The 21,409-nt window shown below is 44.4% G+C and overlaps 1 protein-coding gene and 1 non-coding gene across 2 annotated transcripts; one reads left to right on the top strand and one right to left on the bottom strand.

The window, feature by feature from the left end:
• The first annotated feature begins 688 nt into the window (after window positions 1-688).
• Slfn14 (schlafen family member 14) lies at window positions 689-8,302 on the top strand. The gene is made up of 4 exons (XM_057773951.1): window positions 689-1,715; window positions 3,190-3,321; window positions 3,882-4,593; window positions 7,414-8,302. Exons 1-4 carry the CDS (start codon window positions 689-691, stop codon window positions 8,300-8,302), a joined length of 2,760 nt encoding a protein of 919 aa, XP_057629934.1.
• Window positions 8,303-15,049: 6,747 nt separating this feature from the next.
• Window positions 15,050-15,240, bottom strand: LOC130878907 (U2 spliceosomal RNA). Its single transcript, XR_009057520.1, has one exon. It is a non-coding gene; the product is annotated as a U2 spliceosomal RNA (small nuclear RNA).
• Window positions 15,241-21,409: the final 6,169 nt, after the last annotated feature.

Raw genomic sequence — 21,409 nt, 5'->3', positions numbered from 1 at the left:
CTGGACTCAGTGTTGGTGCATCCCAAATTTAAGTGGAATGGGCTGCAAATCTTCAGCAACTTTTTTTTCCATTATTTAAATGTATTAAACATTCACTTTTTAATCTATGGCTTCTCTTGTTGAAAGTTCTATTTGGCAAAATTATTTTTAAAAAACAATGCTATCAAGGATTATTTCCAAAGCTGGGATCAGTGGAACAGGTCTGTAATCCCAGTTATTCAGGAGCCTGAGTCAGAGGGGACCCAGTTAAAAATGGTGAGTGAAGGGAAGGCTGGGGATATAACTCAGTGGAAGAGCACTTGCTGAGCATGGAAAAGCTGGGGGTTCAATTCCCAGTCCCACTAAAATATCTTTTGAAAGATTACATTCAATGTTAAAATGTATCTCCAGCCGGGCGGTGGTGGCGCACGCCTTTAATCCCAGCACTTGGGAGGCAGAGGCAGGCGGATCTCTGTGAGTTCGAGACCAGCCTGGTCTACAAGAGCTAGTTCCAGGACAGGCTCCAAAACCACAGAGAAACCCTGTCTCGAAAAACCAAAAAAAAAAAAAAAAAAAAAAAAAATGTATCTCCAACAATGTAGAGCCTTGGAGGAAATATTGTCACCTCTGAACTTCTCACTAATAGAGAAATATTTCTGTCCTGGTTATTTGTAGGAATACCTTTCTGTTATTGCTGGGAGTGTAAAAAATGCCCTATGCTGAGATCACCATAAATTTGGGCAAAGTGACTTTGGGAGAAGAGAACAGGAAGAAAATGACCAATAATTGTTTGAAAAGACACGAGAACTCGAGTGTCGTCCAGGCTGTCTGTGCACTGCTGAATTCTGGAGGAGGCGTGATCAAAGCAGATATCAATGACGAAAACTATAGTTACCGGTGCCACGGGCTGGGACAGGATCTGGAAACTTCCTTTCAAAAGCTCCTTCCGTCAGGTTCACAGAAACACCTTGACTATATGCAACAGAACCACCACTTCCTGATTTTTGTAAAGTCGTGGAGCCCAGATGCCTCCAGCCTTCCGCTGAAGATTTGTAGCTTACGTTCCAACTTATACCAGAGAGATGTGACCTCTGCCATCAACCTGAGTGCCAGCAGTGCCCTGGAGCTTCTCAAAGAGAAAGAGTCTAGAGCCCAAAGAGGTGTCCCCAGGCTGCAGTCTCAGAAATGCACCTTTAACAGATCCATCCAGGAAGAAGAAGATATTAAGGTGTGTGCCTCAGAATTTTTTAAAAAAGATAAACTCAATTATAAGGAGAGGCTTAACTTCACAGAGTCAACACACGTGGAGTTTAAAAGGTTCACCACCAAAAAGATTGTCCCTCGGATTAAAGAGACGCTGGCTCATTACGTCTCTGCGTTTGCCAACACTCAAGGGGGATATGTAATTATCGGGGTTGATGATAAGAGCAAAGAAGTGTTTGGATGTAAGAAAGAAAAAATGAACCCGGAATTACTAAAAATAGAAATAAAAAACTGCATAGAAAAGTTGCCCACATACCACTTCTGTCGTGAAAAGCCCAAGGTGAAATTCACAGCCAAAATTTTGAAGGTTTACCAAAAAGAGGCCCTGTATGGTTATGTCTGTGTGGTTCAAGTAGAGCCCTTCTGCTGTGTCGTGTTTGCTGAGGACCCAGACTCCTGGATCGTGAAGGACAATGTTGTCAAAAGACTGGCGGCTCAACAGTGGGTGAACATGATGCTGGGTATTCAGCCAGGTAAAAAAAAAAAAAGATGGAAGGCATCGCCGAGGCTATGAACCCTCTTCTTCACTTTTTGAGGGTGTTCCGTCATGTAGTTTAGCTTTCAAAACCAGAAATATACTTTTGTTTACAGATGTATTCCCACAAGAGTGTTCTTTTCCTAAGGGCTTAGTTCCAAAGACTCAGAGTCGCTTTGAAATTGAATGAAAGAAAGAAAAAAGGAAAGAAAGGAAGGAAAGAATGAAGGAAAGAAGGAACGAAGGAATAAACAAATTTGGATTCCAGTCTTTTGGGGGCAAGTTATCATATATCTTCAGCCATGAATTAGTGAGTTCCTTTTCTGTGCTGTAAAAGCCTGTTGACAAAAGTTGGCTGATTTTCCTCGTGTCCATGGAATAGTTTCACTGGAAAAACAATCTTTAGAGGACATCATTTAAGTATGACACTACACTATTTGGAGGGAAATTCTCTCTCTCTCTTTCTCTTTCTCTCTCTCTGTCTCTGTCTCTGTGTGTGTTTGTGTGTGTGTGTGTGTGTGTGTGTGTGTGTGAGAGAGAGAGAGAGAGAGAGAGAGAGAGAGAGAGAATGTGTGACAAATTTGAACCATTTCAGTAAATCTAGAAGCATATATCTTAACCTATGAGGCACTACACCATGGGAGGAATGAGGCAAGAGCAGATAGATACTCTGGGTAGTGACCACCCCGAGGGAGGAAGACCGCTGGTGGTTGTACTTCCCTTACATCTTGTTTGGCAGTCAGCCTTGGTGCTTCCTATTCAACCCAGAAAAGACTTAAAAATAAGTTCGTTTACTTGCTTGCAGGATCAGATGCTCCCGTTTTGATGAAACACCTTACATTACTGGATACAGATGTCAGTCATTACAGATGTCATGGTATCATCCCTTGTCTTTTCCTAAATTTGTCTGATCTATTTCCTCATCTCTTCAGGGAGATCCTTCCCCTTTCAATTCCTTCCTATGTTAGATGGGAATTAAAAGCAACTGTAACAACCAGTTACAGCCTGTGCCGCCCTCTTTGGCCACAGGACTGCTTACAGCCAGCGGGGCTTTCTCCTTTCCTCCTTCGTTCCTGTAGGTGGCCACCAAGGTGTACAGCCTGCTTGCTTTATTGTGATTTCTCTCACTGTCCTTGAGCTTCGAATAACAGCTGTGCTTCGTGTGACCTTGGCTGCATCTAGCAGCTTCCCTTTCTTCTTACAGGTGACGTGGCATCAGGATTTTAGAGTGGGAAGGAAGCTCAGGGACCATCACCTCCTGAGAGACAGGAGAAATGGCACTGGTTTGAGTTATGCAGGGAGGCACACTCCTGGAGAGCCACAGAGCAGTTCCCAGCTTCTTTTTCCTGCCATGAACAGCTGGGTGAGACAGCATAGCACCTCACACCTGGTTCTCGTAGAAAGAACAACTGCAAAGTTCTTCCACCTTTGAGTTTTCATTTTACCTGAGACCGCTTTGTATACTTGCTTAGATCCTTCCAGTTTGCCCACCACTGATCCCAGTGCTCACCCGATCTCATCAGCTTCGTCTGCACCAAGAAGGCCAGCACATCTCAGCGAAGTCCTGGAATGTAAGGAGACTCTGCAGCGCCGTTTGTTTCCAGGTACTCCCGTCTCTGTTTTGGTTTTTGTTTGGCTTTTGAGACAGTATCTTACTATGCAGTCTAGCCCAGGTTCCCTCTTCATTTCAGCTGAGGAGGTTGTTTTTATACAAAAAAAGCATAGCTCAGTGGTAGAGTGTTTGCCCAGCATAGGCAAGGTCTTGAGTGTGACACCCAGCATTGAAAAAAGAATTAAGTTGGGAGGAATTGATAGCAAGTAATCCAAATCTTTTTTCTTAGAGAATATCAAATGTAAGACTTACCAGACATAATGGTCCTATAATTACACACACACACACACACAGAGAGAGAGAGAGAGAGAGAGAGAGAGAGAGAGAGAGAGAGAGAGATCTTAAATCCTAGTCCTCAGTCTCCATCAACCTTCTATCTGTATTGATTTCAAACCACCTATGTCTTTTAGTCTTCAAAATGGAACGTACTGGAGTTAGTTCTCTTTGCAACAGGAAAACCATGTTCTGAGGCTAGACTTGTCCTTTTCTGTCAGGTTGCAAGAACTGGCTTTGTTTTCAAGTTTTGGTAACTTCTATTCCTTCACTTTTCAGTGACAGAGGCAAACCTACAGTTTCAGCCAGAATCCCTCTGTAAGAAGCTGTTCTCAGATCATCACGGACTGGAGGACTTACTGAAGGCACAGACGCATCCTTGTTCTCACGGGACTGTGATAGTTTCTAGAAGCTGGGCTGGTGATATTGGTTTAACGAAAGAGCGGAAGGTCCTGTGCGATGCTCTCCTGGTAGCAGTCAACAGCCCGCTGGTACTCTACACAATCTTAACAGACCCGAGTTGGAACGGAGGATCTGACTATGTGCACAACACCGCCCTTCAGTTAAAGCAGCAGCTACAAACTCTTGGTGGCTACTCTGGGAAAGTGTGCGTCATTCCAAGGCAGATATGCCTGAGCAGCAGAGGGCTCAGACCTGATCCGTCCCTTGTGTGCTACCCCCGATCCTACACACTGTCTAGTCAGACAGAAGTGGAAGATGTGCTGCAAGCCCTTGTGGTCCCACTGTGCTCCAGGTCCCTGCTGAGTCATCAGCTGGGCTGTGAGTTTTTCAAACATCGGATAGAAGAGCAATGCCACTCACTTTCCAAGAGCCTCCGGGAAACCCCAGAGCTGTTCATCCATTGCTTTCCAGGAGCCAGGAAGACACCTCTAGCCATAAAGATCACGGAGAAAATCAAGGATGTGTTCCACTGCAAACCAAAGGAGATCCTCTATGTTTGTGAGAATGACTCCCTCAGGGAGTTTGTGATGTGAGAATTTTACCATCTAAACTTCAGGGGGGAAAGGCCTCTCACCACAGTCACAAAAGGAATTTGTTTCGAGTTTAAGGTTTGGCACTGTTTTTTTCACCGTGTAAGAGCGGAAGCGTGAGTAAACACAGAAGTCCAAACGTGGTTGAGCTTTAAAACGGGTGACTTATCATATTCAACCCCAAATAGGCTAAGGATGCTTGTCATTTGTTTATTTGTTTGAGACAGTCTTTCTCCTTAAACTCAATCCTCCTGCATCAGCTTCCTGAGCACTGGAATGAAAGAGATACACTACCATGCCCAAACATGACTCTGATTCATAGTAGAAACATGTTCACACGATCTGTGTCCTCAGATCTAAGAAAAGTAGAGACGAACCTGTTCTACTTTAAGTAACTTTTTGCTGGATAGTTAGTGTTTTGGTGATACAATTAGTCACTATATCTAGCTGGAAGTTAAATGCAAATGCAGTTTAATTTTGTCTATAAAATATTCACATATTTGAGTTGCTCTGCACCAGTAATTTTAGAAAACATTAGTTCTCTAGCTTTCAGTGTAGTAAATAAGTTGGACATTGCACAGTTTAGTAAAGAGGGAAAATTCATACTATTTCTTTTGGTTTTAATTATTCAAAAAATATTTTTGAGCAGTATTTACATTAGATGCTATTAAATAGAGTGTCAGAGAAAAAACAATGAAGACTTTACAAAATAAACAACACAAGTGCTGTGTTATTGGTATCATAATAAAGATCATCCTCTTTATCATGTTGGTCAACAATTACTCTCCAGAGAAGGAGACTCTTGGCCATACTAAATCATTAGGAAGCCAGGTGTGAGAGCGCATGCCCATAATGCCAGCACTCAGGAGACTGAAGCAAGGAGACTGAGAGTTTGAGGCCAGCCTCGCCTATAACAGTGAGACCCTGTATCAAAAGCAATCGGCAAACAATAAACAGTAGGAGAAGTGAATGAGATGGGGAGGAGCCTTCTAGGCAAAGGACACACAGCAGGTCAAAGGCAGTGAGAAATAAGATCTAACTGGAGTAGAGCCAGAGTGTGGACACATGGAAAATGGTGACGCTGGAATGCTACAGGTGCTAGACTAACATTATGCAGATCTGTAACTAATTTTTTTTTTTAAAATGTCCCAGCTAAAACCCCAATTGCCAAATACCTATCAAGCTCCTAATGTGAGGAAGGTATGGAGACAGCTAAAAATCAGTGCTTTCCCTCAAAAGCCACAGAGGCCAAGCTAGAAGAGAGTGAACGTAGTTACAAGTCACAGCCCAGAGAGCAAAGCCCCAGGAACTATAGCCTCAGTCCTGTATGAGGGACCCTGTTGGATCCTGAGAGACGGCAAGAAGCCAGCAGACCTGAGAAAGGTGTTTGTGTAGCTCAGCATATGTGCATGTTATAATGTACCACAGCATATGTGCGTGCTACGATATACCACAGCATATGTGCGTGCTACAATGTACCACAGCATATGTGCATGCTACAATGTACCACAGCATATGTGCATGCTACAATGTACCACAGCATATGTACGTGTTATAATGTACCACAGCATATATGCATGTTATAGTGTACCACAGCATGTGTGCATGCTACAATGTACCACAGCATATGTGCATGCTACAGTGTACCTTAGCATATGTGCGTGCCACGATGTACCACAGCATATGTGCATGCTACAATGTACCACAGCATATGTGCATGCTACAATGTACCACAGCATATGTGCATGCTACCATGTACCACAGTATATGTGCGTGCTACGATGTACCACAAAGGGAAATGGACTGGAGAGAGGAAACCCTTTGGGTTTTCTTTTCCTTTTCCTTCCTTCCTTCCTTCCTTCCTTCCTTCCTTCCTTCCTTCCTTCCTTCCTCCCTCCCTCTCTCCCTCCCTCCCTCCCTCTCTCCCTTCCTCTCTCTCCATCTAATCTCTCTCTCTCTCTCTCTCTCTCTCTCTCTCTCTATCTTCTTGAAGAAACTCAGCCAAAGGAGTTTCTGATTTTTTTTTAAATATTTATTTATTTATTATGTATACAATATTCTGTCTGTGTGTATGCCTGCAGGCCAGAAGAGGGCACCAGACCTCATTAGAGATGGTTGTGAGCCACCATGTGGTTGCTGGGAATTGAACTCAGGACCTTTGGAAGAGCAGGCAATGCTCTTAACCACTGAGCCATCTCTCCAGCCCCCGAGTTTCTGATTTTTATAAGACAAGCAAAGAAAAAGACCTTGCTTTACACAGAATTTGAATTAGCACATACCTCTTCTGCATGTATGGACTACGATATGCCTCTAGGAGACTGTTCCTAAGAGGACACGTTAAAGAAGTAGGAACAGGCATGAGTTACTTTTGAGATTTCCTTTAACTGTAGTGATCTTGTCTTCTCCTGCCAAGCATCACAACTGGACCAGTAGAAACGGCAAGATTTCCTAACTTTTTTTTTTTAAGATCAAGTATTGCTATGCAGGCTAGGTTGGCCTATAGTCATTATGTAGTCCTGGCTGGCATTGGACTCAGGATCCCCAGCCTCCTGAGTGATGGGATTATAGGCATAAACCACCTGACTGTCCAACTACTTCATAGTAAAATTTCACATGAAGATTTAACTAAAACAAAAATCCCCAAACTGTATTCTATCTTTTGGGTACCTTGGAAGTAGAGAGGTTTTGTTGTGCTACCTCTATTAGTGAATCGATCTGCGAAGAAGAATGAACCTCTATTTCCAATCCAGAGAGTAAGGAAAGCTTTTGTTATCTTTGTTTAAATGCCTGAAACCATGTTTTCTCTTTTATGATTACAGCCAACAAGTCGCTTGCCAAGTTGTGACCCAGAGGACCTTCATGAGAGAAAAGTTCCCAAAGATTAAACACATAGTGGTGGATGAGCCTGAGGATGTCTGTAGGAGACACGGTGACTGGTACGAGAAGGCTAAGAGCATCACCCATCCGAGAGCGAAGGGGGCTGCAAGCGAAAGCCTTCACCACGGGATCCTCTGGCTTTTTCTGGATCCTTTCCAAACCCACCCTGCAGATGTTAGTGGCCTTCCTGCTCCTTCTGTTCAGTTTCCTCGGAAAGTGATCACTGAGATTCACTGTGCTGTGGAAATAGCAAACATCATAAAAGAAGAAATGAAGAGGATCCGAGAAAATCCTCCCTCCAATGCATCTCCAGACATGCTGGCCATGCTCCAGGAGGCTCCCTACGAGGAGGCGATGTGTGCCCAGGCTCTGCCTGGTGTGTGTGAGATCAAGGCTAACCTGACACTAGAAGAGATGGCTGACTATGTGGCAGAGAAATGTCACAGCCTGTTCCACGATGGCTATCTGCCCAAGGATGTTGCAGTTCTGTTCAGGAGCTGGAAAGACAGAGAACGGTATAAGGATGCGTTGTGCACAGCGATGGCCCAGGGAGCAACGGAGGTTGCCTTCTGCAGCGCTGCTGACGTTTGTAGCGATGGCATTGTTTTAGACAGTGTTCAGCAGTTTTCAGGCATGGTAAGGAAGATTGTGTTTGGGCTTAGTCCCAAAGGCGCGCAGTCAGAGGGGGCCCATAAGCTCTGCTTTGCCTCGAAAGCCATTACCCATCTCTACCTGCTGTACGAAGGAGGACAGCATCCTGGTGACTACTGTAATAAACACAGGAAGCCGAACAAGAGCAATCTCTCCTCCCAGATGGGAGATGGGTGGTAACTACTTCCTTTTTAATACTACAAGTGGAGAAATGAAGGCACATCGCTATGGCCTGGAGTCACAGCCCTTTTATTTTCTTTCGTGGAGGGCTGTGTCACTCTGCTAGTGGTGGCTGTGCCCTTTGCTCAGTCTACTTCTCTTTCCTGGACAGTGACAAGATAAGTATGATTCCCTGCCTCCAATCTTCCTAAGTCAATTCAGTTCTTATTCTGTCGTCCAAAGATCCTAAAATAGAAAACAAATCTTATGAAATTCTCTGCTTTGGGGAGTTCCTGCAGCCTTTAAATGGAATGAGTTTCCAAGGCTTTCTATGGTGCTGGCTCCATCCTGGATCATGCCTCCATCTCCCAGCGTTTCTATGCACTCCAGTCTTGTAGCCATGTTGGGAGTGATGGTCGGATATCCTTTAGACTTGGACTGAGTGTCTTGAGAGCAGCACCTAGATCAGCATCTGAGACATCTCTGGGGCTCCAGCTTCACAGGTGCAAACTTGATTTCCTTTTCTCGCAAAGTGCAGAGTAGTCTCTTGGGGTTGACTCTGTTAACTAAGGTCACAGCAGACAAAAAACGTGAGTGAAAGTGCCACTCTGTTCGTTTAGAGTGTACACTGTGGTAATCAGTGGGCTAGGGGTGTTTGGCTAATTTATACATTCATCAAGAACACAGGAAGCTAAGTGATGTGAGCAGAGCCTTACAGTAAGAATAGCTAAAGGGACAGCCTAGATCTAGTGGCCAGCTGTTCTCTCTCTCTCTCTTTCTCTCTCTCTCTCTCTCTCTCTCTCTCTCTCTCTCTCTCTCTCTCTCTCCCTCCCTCCCTCTCTTTCCCCCTCCCTCCCTCCCTCCTTTTTTTCTCCTTTAATATGATAGATAATGCAATTAGTGTAATAAAACAACCGAGATAAAGAGTTGCTTGTGGTGTGAAGTTCCTAAAACATTGTTAAAAGAGAGAAACAGAATATGATCATATCAGCTTGAGAAATGGAAAAATGAAAATAAAAAAATCCTAAACATCTCTTGACCTGGTGCATTTTTTTTCATTTTTGCTTATTTCTCTTCCTTTAAAATATGTTACACACATTGCAAGTTCTGCAATTAACTTTCTATTCTATATGGCTGCTTCTTCCATTTAAGTTTTTGCAAAGCGTTGCTACAGTGTTACTGTGCCTAATACTTCACATCCATCTTTAATTCTTCCCTTTGCATATCCTAACAGTAGAGCTAGATATTGAAAACTGGTATAGCTACTCTGGAAATCAGTGTGGAGACTTCTCAAATAGCTAAAAATAAATCTACCAGCGAAACATGCCTGGGGCATAGTCTCAAAGGACTTGACATCACACTCCACGATGAACACGCTCAGTCACACTCATTGACATCACACTCCACTGTGAACACGCTCAGCCACGCTCATTTCCTCTGTATTCACAACAGCTAGGAAACAACCTAAATGACCTTCAAAACTGAACGAATAAGAAAAGGGACATGCATACACAGGAATTCTACTCAGCTGCAAAGAAAAATGAAGCCATGAATTTTGTAGGTAAACGGATAGAAGTAGATCATATACCAAGTGAAGTAATCCAGACCCAGAAAGACAAACGCCACATGTTCTCTCTCATCTGTGGTCCTGAGCTCAGAACCTTTAGACATGAGTAAGCACAGAAAGCAGGGAAGTAAAAAGGGAGCAATTCAGGGGAGCTCTAGATTGGCACAGTGTTATGAAGCAGAAAACGGGGGTGGGGCTTTAACCAGGGAGGGGGAAGGTGAGCAATACAGATGGGTCAAGAAATAACACTAAGAATGTTTCATAAGACATATAGAGCCGGGCGGTGGTGGCGCACGCCTTTAATCCCAGCACTCGGGAGGCAGAGGCAGGCAGATCTCTGTGAGTTCGAGGCCAGCCTGGTCTACAAGAGCTAGTTCCAGGACAGGCACCAAAAACTACAGAGAAACCCTGTCTTGAAAATTAAAAAAAAAAAAAAAAAAAAAAAGACATATAGACCCCACGATTTTATGTTACCTAAAATTACATGTAATATATATGTGCATGTGTATACACAGATGTATAGTTTAAAGAAGTTACGACACTTGGGGTGACAATGCTCCTCAAAAGAGTCATGAACTAACAAAGCCTCCAGTACCATGTATGAGACACATAAGTTCTCTTGACCTGTAGTCCAAGTGGACCCAAAACACAACATAGGCTATTGTTGCTGCACCTGGTTGCCTCCCAGAATTTGGAAGGAAGACCCTATTGCTGAAGAAGTCACATCCTTGTGACACAGGACTTGGAGGAAATGATCTGGAACTGGTCTCAGAGCCTCGTCCTTGTTGACTAGCTCTTGCAGTATTAGAAGATTCTATGGACGCTGCCAAGGGAGAGATGCATTTGGTAGTCCCCGTCCACTGGGAAGCCTATGAACCACAACAGTGACTGGCCTGGCAAGATGGCCATAATTGTGCTATAGTGGCACCTTTTTTCGGTTACCAACGGCTGTCTGATTGGATTTAAGGGCTGCTCAATAGGAGCAGGAGGAATTCGTGCCTCGTACTGTAAACCTAGACAACTACGCATGGCGAGAGGGGACATAAACCGGAGACGAGAGTGTACTGCTGCTCCTTCCCTAAGCCAGTATGATTTGTTTCCCAGTAAGTATCCTTCTACAGATAAGTGCAGCTCTCGCCCCTCACCAAAGAAGCTTTTTTTCTTAAACAGATGGAGGCTGTGATAAACACCCACACCGATCAAAATGCAGGTAATACGTGAGTGAGGGTGCCAATCCCGTCTGATATATCTGCAACACAACTCCCTATATCTAAGGCTCAGGGAAAATCTTGGAAAAGTGGGGAAGAAAGTTTGTGAGAACCATGGGACCATGACCCCTGTCTGCTGCTAGACTGAATCTCCTCGACACAACAGGGAAGCTGCACCCATGAGCTCTCAACATGACCTGCATAATGACATTACCGGTTGACGTGCTAGTGGGGACGGGGAAAGTCTGCATAATCCCATCCCTAGGCAAAAAGCTGCAGGAGGTCAATGACTACTGAGACAGGGAGAATTGGGTGCTTGCAGAGACCAACTCCCTCAGAGACCAACTCCCATAGAGAGCAAATCCCATAACCTTGGGATTGTCTAACCCCAAGGTTAGCCCTGAACACATATACATGCAAGCAAAGAAAGCTAAATGGACTCAGCATGATATATATATATATATATCATGCACATGTGTGTATACATATAACAATAATAATTTTTAAAAAGATGATGGTGGCACACACCTTTAATCCCAGCACTCAGGAGGCAGAGCAGGCGAACCTCTGTGAGTTTGAGGCCAGCCTGGTCTTCAAGAGCTAGGACAGGCTCCAAAGATACAGAGAAACCCTGTGTCAAAAAACAAACAAACAAACAAAAAATCCTGCTCATGAATTTGGGTGGGGAGAAGAGGGAGGTAGGTGCAGTGTTCATGCATGAAATTTTAAACAAAAGCTATTTTAGAAAGAGAGCTCTAGATATTTTGCTGGCGCTGTGATGTGGGCTTGGTCATGTCGCTTGTCCTGTCCAATGACATTTTAGTAACTGTGCTGTGTGTAGAGGCTGACTGTGTGTTCGCAGCATCTTTGCTCTTTTGGATTTATGCTGACGGCATACAAAGAGCCAGCCCTAGATGTCCCATCAGCCACAGATGAACGAGAAACATGTGAAACCAACTGAGCTCAGCTCAGAGCCAAGTTCAAGGAATTACAACTAGGTCAGGGGATCCCAACAGATAGTAAATGTATTGATGAGAAATACATACTGATCCTTTACAACTGAGATTTCAAGGTTGTTTTGAAGCAGCAACCGACAGATGCAGGCAGCTCTCCGTGTGACGACTCTTTGGCTGACCTACGCAGATCTTGTTTGCTGGACCTGGGATCTGAGGACCCGAGAGCAGATCTTGTTTATGACCTCACCTCAGTTTCAGTGCTCATTTATACACAAATGTAACAAAGAAAGCAACGGTTCAAGGAACGTTGAGTTCAGAAAAAACATGATCAGAAAAACATATAAGCACCAGTAAGTACATACTAAATATTGACAGAATAGCCCTTTCCCAGAACTTCTTCAGAATAGATCAATTCAAAAACAATTGCCTGGCTCGTACTATAGATTATATCTGGGAAATCATGAAGGCAAGGCAGAAGGCCATCTCCAGATTCAGGGTACGCTGACCAGATTGGGTCTTATAGCTATGTTCTGACATCCAACAAGAATAAACTTGTCTTATAAATAGAGTGTAAATGTTTAATACACGAGGCCCAAAATCAGGTCCGTGAACAATCCAGGGACCTGAGGTAATGCACCTGAGGTAAAAGGTCCTCTGCCTTTTCTCCTGGAGCCTCCCTCACGGTTCCTCAAGGCATTGTTCGCCATGTGTCATTCTTTTGACCACATTCCGACATCCGTTACAGCGCAGTCTTCAGAGTGTCCTCGGTGGCATCACTGTACCCTCGCTGCTCACATAGTTTCAGCGATCACTCTGTTGGGTGTGTCATTAGCAATTCCGCACTATTAATATTAAGACAGATGAGTGGTGGTGGCACATGCCTTTAATCCCAGCACTAGGGAGGCAGAGGCAGGAGGATCTCTGTGAGTTCAAGGCCAGCCTGGTCTACAAGAACTAATTCCAGGACAGGCTCCAAAGCTACCCAGAAAAGCCCTGTCTCAAAAAACAAAAAATCAAAAATGAAGACAGACACATAGGCATGCAACCCCTTCTTTTTCTGCTATATTTACAAATCCCCAGGGGTAGGGTTGCTGGACTAAAGGGGTGAGGTGCAGAAAAGAAACATCTTATTTCTATTGCTGTGAAGGGCACAGAACACTCTGTCATCACGTTTGTTAACTTAGGGTGGTGGTGCTGGTGTTTGCTTTTGCTCCCAGTGCTGAGGGTCAAAGCCAGAGCCTTGGATGTGCTAGACAAGCCTGTAGCACTGAGCTACATCCTTAGCCTTCCTTTTTTTAAAGGGTTCATTTTTAAATTATGCGTATGTGTGTATGTATGCATATAGGTGTAGGTGCCCATGGAGGCCCCTGGAGCTAGAGTTACAGTTGGTTGTGAGCCACCAAGCATGGGGACTGGGAATTAAACTCAGGGCCTTTGGAAGAGCAATGTTCTTCCTTAACCACTGAGTCATCTCTTCAACCCCCACTCCCAATGTCTTATTATGTCTGTGATTGCGTACCTGTACCATTAACCTAGCAGACATATAGAATTCTTTTACTCAAATAAGGGGGGAAAGACCGATATCAGCATCTGATTACAAAAATGAGTACTCGGGCTGGAGAGATGGCTCAGTGGTTAAGAGCATTGCCTGCTCTTCCAAAGGTCCTGAGTTCAATTCCCAGCAACCACATGGTGGCTCACAACCATCTGTAATGGGGTCTGGTGCCCTCTTCTGGCCTGCAGACATACACACAGACAGAATATTGTATACATAATAAATAAATAAATAATGAGTACTCATGTCTCAGAAATAGTTGACTCTGCAAAGGAGCATGTGCGGTAGAGCCATGCCTAATCACTCGAATCCAGAACCTCAAAGAAATTACTTGGAGAATTGTAGTAGAAGCATGGATCACTTAACCTTGATGTTGCATAAGTACAGTTTCAGCGAAAAGAAAAGATGATCCCGTTCATGAATAGGACTTTTAAAAATAATTTTTAGCCAAGCATGGTGGCACACACCCTTAATTCCAGCCTCTCATGTGCTATGGACTCTATCATGAAGCTATAACCCCAGACTAGGTTTTATTTTTTATTTTGAGACCAGATCTCACTGTTACCCAGGCTGATGTTCAACCCATCATCCTCCTGCCTCAGCCCGGGGAGTAGCTAGGATAACAGGCCTACACCACCAAGCCTAGCTTATTCTAAATTTTGTTTAAATGATTTAGGAAATGTGTAAGTAGTATATTTTCTATAAAAGTGTACTATTATAGCAGACCACACACACACAAATCAAAAAACAAATACAAAACCCTCATCATTATTTTCACAATGCCCCCAATTGTTACTCAATTTTGCTCTTTCATTTCCAGTGCTAGCACACTGGCAGATATGCTTTTGCTGAGTTGTAATCACAGGCACATTCCTCTTGGTGCCTTTGGGGCTGATGTTCCACAGCCCCTTCCCACTCTGCAGTCTCCCACGGCAGACAAAGCATCTTCCAGGTCACAGCCTAGGCACAGCAAGCAGGTCCTTGGTGCCTTTGAGCAGGGAGGGACTGGCAAGGCTGGTTTCCTGCAGCCTGACTGTGGGTTAGCACTTCACTTCATGAAGGTCTTAAAACTAGGGCTCAAGTCCTCTGGAGTGCTGGAGCCCAGGGAGTGTGGGCTTGGCCACAGAGCAACATAAGATGGAAGCATTCTTCTCCCTTCTCAGTGACCCGTGAGGAGATGATATAGCTGACAATTGTGTCCCCCATCAAGAGTGGCAGTTTGCAGGTACGGAAACCGGGAGGTCTGTAAGCAAAGGTTGCTACACAGTGGTTGCATATACTACCCCAATTTATGCCATCTAACATAATTTGAATTAAAGGCAACTGAAAAACCATAGATTCAAAGAGAAACAATCAAACTCTTTATCCTCCTAAAAGAGCAGATGTACAAGAGTATCCCCAAGTTACAGAGAATACCTTGAAAACCTCAAGCACTAGAAAGCTATCGATAGAAGCTGTTATTAGACCACAATTATACCCCCGAGGGGGTGCACCGTTCCTGGAGGTACTGCAATACCAGGTCGATGCGTGGAGTGGACGGAGCAAGCTCCTATTCCAACTCCTAGTTCCAAAAATCCATTTAATATATTGTCCTCGGATAGAGGACGTATCAGATATTAAACTGATAAGAACAGATACTACACTTGATCTTAGCCAAAAGGCCGAGAAGCGATAACGATTACAGTCCAGACGCTTGCTCCACTAACAGGCACACTCACCTTTACCTCACGGTCACAAATATGGTCGCACCAACAAACACTCACCAGACACGAACTCTCTTGCTCTATCGTGAACACGACTTTTACTCTGTGAAAATCCAAGGAAGGGCGAGATTTTTTTCTTTGCACTTTTCGGTCCCAGAGTTCCCAGGAGGCTGGGTCATGTCTTCATTTGCATGCCCCGCCCATCGCGCTTTCGGTCACAGTGCGGCAGGAGTGGCTGATGGATCTACAGACTGATGCCAGCGGTTTTCCCAGGATTTTCACAATTTCCGGACACGGACTTGACAACAGTTACCAAAGAGAGGTTCCCTCCCCCACCCACACACTCCTCCTTTTATATCTAGTCCCTTATGCATCGCGTCTCTCCCCGAGATGACGGACATTCCTGACTGAGCGGAGGGGTTGGTGCCTACTGACCTAGGGAAGAGACTTTCTGATCTGCTCAAGGATGGGCTGAGCCTTGGATGGGCGGTTGGAATTTCGGCTCTTTTGCTGTAACTGTTGCTCTGGCTTGTTACGAGCCGTGGCCCCCCTTCCTCCCCCAGTTAATTCCTCCCCTTTAAGTCTTATTTAAGTCTTACTTTATGCAGTCTATAGCAGATGAAGTCCAGACTGATCTGGAACTTTTGGTGAGCTTTCCATGCCAGCCTGGCCCAACACCAGGTTCATTTCTTTTATAGTTTGAGATAGCAGTTGTGTAGCCGTTGCTTTTCCAGAACTTGCAATGTCGACCAGGCAGGCCTCAAACTCAGAGATCGATCTGGCTCTGTCACCCTGCCCGCCACACCCGGCACAGTTCCTTTTACCAAAACTCATATTGGGTTAGATTTATGGCGCAGACCTGTAATTAACTCCGCCGTAGGCTGGTCCAGAAGAGGACCCAGTGATCCAGGCTGGTCCAGGCTCCCCAGTGAAAGGATATGTCTAAGGGATTAAAATGTGTGCTAACTATTTAAAAAGTTTTGAGTTTGGGTTTTAAATAGCTTGGGTGTGGGGGAAGGAAAGGTCTCTTAGGATATAGCAAGACCTCATGTGAACATTTTGTCAGACTAAACCACATTTTGTCAGACTAAACCACATGGTGGGCTCTTGGTCCATTCCCTGCAGCCTGCAGGAAGGGTTACTGAGTACAGGAGGGGATGCAGGAAGATCACACACATCCCAGCTCATTGCTCAGCCCTCATGGTTATTTCACAGTTTCCTTATCTCTTGCTCACAGGGACACCTGGTATGTTTTCCTTTTCCCACCAGTCAGCTACTTCCACCTAAATAGGGCCCATTCCGATATTAGTTTGAAGCGTTTCTCTTTGGGGTTTGGGGCAAGATCATTAGTCCTGATTTTACTCAGTCAGTGTTCACCAATGGATGCCAACAAGAGTTCATGACCTCTTGTCTTCTCCCCACTCAGAAGATGTCACACAGCAAGGATGTGAGCTCCTCACAGTAGCCTGTGTGTGATCCTCAGCGTTCTGACACAGGGGCAAGTCTCTGAGATTGTGAACACAGAGGAAGAGAGTTGTGTAAGCCTGCAGCTTTGGTGATCCCTGTCTGTGACCAGCAGACCCTGGTGCACAAGGGGCAGGAGCCTGTGGAAGATCTAGGCTCTCCATCTCACCACACAGGGTGAGGAAATGAAGGGGGTCAGAGTCTGCTAAGTCCCTTCAAGATCTTGTGAGACCACACACAAGCTCCTATTGTGCTCTGTTTACACTATTATGGGATTCCTGAGAGTCTCCACAGTGACATCCCCTAAAGACTCCACCACTCCCAATTAGCATTACTGTGATGAGCAGGCCTGTTGTAGGAGGCTGTTTGTTCATTTCCTGGCCGCCCAGACTCCTGAAATAATCACACAGAAATCATATTATTTGCAACACTGTTTGGCCAATAGCTTAAGCATATTTCTGGCTACCTTATATCCTAAACTAACCCATCTCTATTAATCTGTGTATTGCCACGTGGCTGTGGCTTACTGGGTAAAGTTCCATCCGGCATTTGTCTCTGGCAGGGGCTACATGGCTTCTCCTTAACCCTGCTTTCCTTCTCCCAGCATTCAGTTTAGTATTCCCCACCTACTCTGTGCAGGCCCAAGACAGTTTCTTTATTAACCAATGGTATTCACAGCATACAAAGGGGAATCCCACATCACAGGCCTTCATGAAGTGGAAGTCTGAGTGCTGATCAAGATGCAAACAGTTGCCATCTACCCCAGATCCCAAATTTCATATCATCTCACAAAGGAAAACACATTTAATATAGCACCTTAAGTCTCAACTGCTTATGTCTCCTACCTGGGGCAAAAGCTCCTCTCCCCCTGGCCAGTTCACCCTGAGCACCTCTACTTGTATTGCACATTAGGGGTCTTCTGGAATTCTGCTTCTCTGCCAGTTAAAGAACTAAAGGCAGGAAAACTATGGAGCACAGCAAGGAGGGTGGTGGAGTGAAATCTCAGACACAGCAGACTGCAGCAACAGAGTCAGCCTGTCGAAGGCTTTTATTAGGGGTGAGGAAACACAATACAGAGCAAGACAGACAGAAAGAAAAAACCCTGAGCAGAGCAGAGGGGGCCTCAGGAAGCTGAGGTTCTGTCTCTCCTTGATGTCTGGGGGCTCTTAAGGGTCTTCCACCCCCATTTTATGACTGTTCAGATTGAATGAAGACAGTGCAGCTGATAGATCCATAAGTCTGAGGAAAACACATTCTGGTCTGGCTTTGGTCTTGTTGGATTGGTCCACAGGTGGTGGTGGGGTCCTACCGGCAGGAGGAAAAGCCCATCAGGCCTTTTTTGAAGCTGCCAGGCTTTTGTCTCAGGTCAGGAGGACGAGGAAGAAGTCACCATCTTGTAATTTCACCGTCTTTATGATCTATAGTCATGGCCTCTCGACTTGTACCTTCTCCACGTGTAAGAAAAGTCCTTCCATCCTCTCTTCCCTCTTGAGCTCCCTTTTGGTCTCTGCTCATTTCTTCCAGGAATCCTTGCCTGTGCTGTTTGCTCTTTCATTGTTTTCTCTTTTCCTTAAGCTGCCTTCCCTTTAGCCACACTGATTAGACAGTACACAGCCCTGTAGTCTGACGGGAAAGAGAGGTGGGTGCTGGTGTGTCAGGTTTGCAATGGGAAAGACTCAGGTGAGGCCAGGGCAGCACCAGCCAACCAGAGACTGAAGACACCAGGGTCTGCTTCCATTGTCTCCCCAGCTCAGCTTCCTTCACCAGCCTCCTGTCTTCTGATTGGTGCTCTTCCAACCAACACATGATCAATACATGAATATTCTATCAGTGTGCTCACTTCTGTTTCTTCATTTTCATTGCTGCTTTTCTTTTTCTTTTTTCTTTATTATTTTTTTATTGAGCTATATATATTTTTCTTCTCTCCTCTCCCTTCCTTTCTCCTCCCCTTCTACCCTCTTCCTTAATTCCCACACTCCCAATTTACTCAAGAGATCTTGTCATTTTCTACTTTTCATGTAGATTAGATCCATGTATGTCTCTCTTAGGGTCCTCTTGTTGTCTAGGTTTTCTGGGATTGTGAATTATATGTTGTTTTTTCTTTGCTTTATGTCTAAAAGCCACTTATGAGTGAGTACATATGATATTTGTCCTTCTGGGTCTGGGTTACCTCACTCAATATGATGTTTTCTAGATCCATCCATTTGCCCGCAAATTTCAAGATTTCATTTTTTTTTTTTGCTGTATAGTATCCATTATGTAAATATAACACATTTTTCTTTTCCATTCTTTGATTGAGGGGCATTTAAGGTTGTTTCCAGTTCTGGCTATGACAAATAATGCTTGCTATGAACAAAATTGAGCACATGTCTTTGTGGTTTGATTGAATATCTTTTGGGTATATACCCAAAAGTGGTATTGCTTGGTCTTCAGGTAGGTTGTTTCCTAATTTTCTGAGAAATCGCCATACTAATTTCCAAAGCAGCTGTATCAGTTTGCACTCCAACCAGCAATGGAGGAGTGTTCCCTTTGCCCCACATCCTCTCCAACATAAGCTGTCATCAGTGTTTTTAATCTTGGCTATTCTGACAGGTGTAAAATGGAATCTCAGAGTTGTTTTGATTTACATTTCTCTGATGGCTAAGGATGTTGAGCATTTCTTTAAGTGTCTTTCAACCATTTTACATTCGTCTGTTGAGAGTTCTCTGTTTAGGTTTGTACACTCCCTTTTTTTATTGGATAATTTGTTCTTTTGATGACCAATTTCTCGAGTTCTTTGTATATTTTGGAGATCAGACCTCTGTCTGTTCGTGAAGATCTTTTCCCATTCTGTAGGCTGTTTTTTTTTTTTTTAAAGATTTATTTATTTCTTATGTATACAACATTCTGCCTCCATGTATGCCCGCACGCCAGAAGAGGGCGCCAGATCTCATTACAGATGGTTGTGAGCCACCATGTGGTTGCTGGGAATTGAACTCAGATCCTCTGGAAGAGCAGCCAGTGCTCTTAACCACTGAGCCATCTCTCCAGCCCCTGTAGGCTGTTGTTTTGCTTGTTGACCGTGTCCTTTGCTTTACAGAGCGTTTCAGTTTCAGGAGGTCCCATTTCTTAATTGTTTCTCTCAGTGTCTGTGCTACTGGGGTTATGTTTAAGAAGGGGTCTCCTGTGCCAGTGTTTTCAAGTGTACTTCTCACTTTCTCTTCTTTTTTTTTTTTTTTTTTGGTTTTTTGAGACAGGGTTTCTCTGTAGCTTTGGAGCCTGTCCTGGAACTAGCTCTTGTAGACCAGGCTGGCCTCGAACTCCCAGAGATCCACCTGCCTCTGCCTCCCGAGTGCTGGGATTAAAGGCGTGCGCCACCACCGCCCGGCTCACTTTCTCTTCTATGAGGCTTAGTGTGGTTAATTTTATGTTGAGGTCTTTGATCCATCTGGACTTGAGTTTGGTGCATGGTGATAGATATGGATCTATTTTCATTCTTCTACATGTTGATATCCCGTTATGCCAGCACCATTTGTTGAATATGCTTCTTTTTCCATTTTATATTGTTTCCTTCCTTGTCAAAGATCAATGTTTGTATGTGTATGGATTGATATCTGTGTCTTTTATTTGGTTCCATTGGTCCTCCTGTCTGTTTCTATGCCAATACCAGGCTGTTTTCAGCATTGTTATTTTTCATTGCAAGTAGACGGCATTGCAGATACCTCAGAAGTTAATTTTACAATTTGCATCAGACCTGGGACTCTAACAACCATAAACATCCCCTGATTTCTTTTAGGAAAACAGTCAGATTTAAGTAGATTTAATACATTATGTACCAGTAAGTTGTAGGTCTTCCTTATATTCAACTTAAAATAGGTTATTTTTCTTTTTAAGAAATAGAATTTCAGGCCTAGAGGGATGGCTCAGCCGTTAAAGGCTAGGCTCACAACGAAAAATATAAGAAATAGAATTTCAGGGCTTCAGATAAGTTCAAGATCAAAATCAATTTAGAGAAATATCTTAAGAAGACCAAAATAGGTTTACTTTTTCTGACACTAGGTATATGAGTGTTTGCTGCATGTATATGACCACACCCCTGCCTTAGTCTCTCTCCAGACAGAAGAGTATAATGGATCCCCCAGAACTGGAGATAGAGATGGCTCTGAGCTACCATGTGGGTGCTGGCAATAGAACTCGGGTTCTCGCGAGAGCAGCAGTGCTTTTCACTGCTGAGACATCGCTCCAGACCCTAAAATGGACCTTTTACAAAATTAGGAGTGCATAAATGTATGTATTTGTGTGTAGATGTGGGGTGGGTGACCATGCACCACAGCCCATGTGGGGGTCAGACAGCAGCTCACAGGAGTCAGTCTTCTCTTTCCAGCACTGATCCCTGGGATTGGAGCTCAGGTCCTCAGGCGACATAGCAGAAACCTTCGCCCACGGGGCCATCTCACCGTCCCCACACTTCATTCATTTGTTGTTGGTTTTCTAATTTTCCTGACATCCTGACCCTTCAGTCAAGCACGTCAGCGCTGCTGCTCCGCTGCCCTTTCCCAGTCCACCTCTCCTCCCCACACCATGACAGCCTCCTACGCGGTTTCCTGCTTCCTGGTTTCCTAGATTAGCCAGCTCCCATCTGTCTCTCAGGCTGTCATTAAATAGATAGCTGCTTTCGCTAAATTCTCTCCTAATG

The sequence above is a fragment of the Chionomys nivalis genome, chromosome 7 (assembly GCF_950005125.1).
Source record: "Chionomys nivalis chromosome 7, mChiNiv1.1, whole genome shotgun sequence".
Taxonomy (NCBI): Eukaryota; Metazoa; Chordata; class Mammalia; order Rodentia; family Cricetidae; genus Chionomys; species Chionomys nivalis.
The sequence above is the reverse complement of the archived record's forward strand: the minus strand, read 5'-3'. Positions and strand labels throughout refer to the sequence as shown.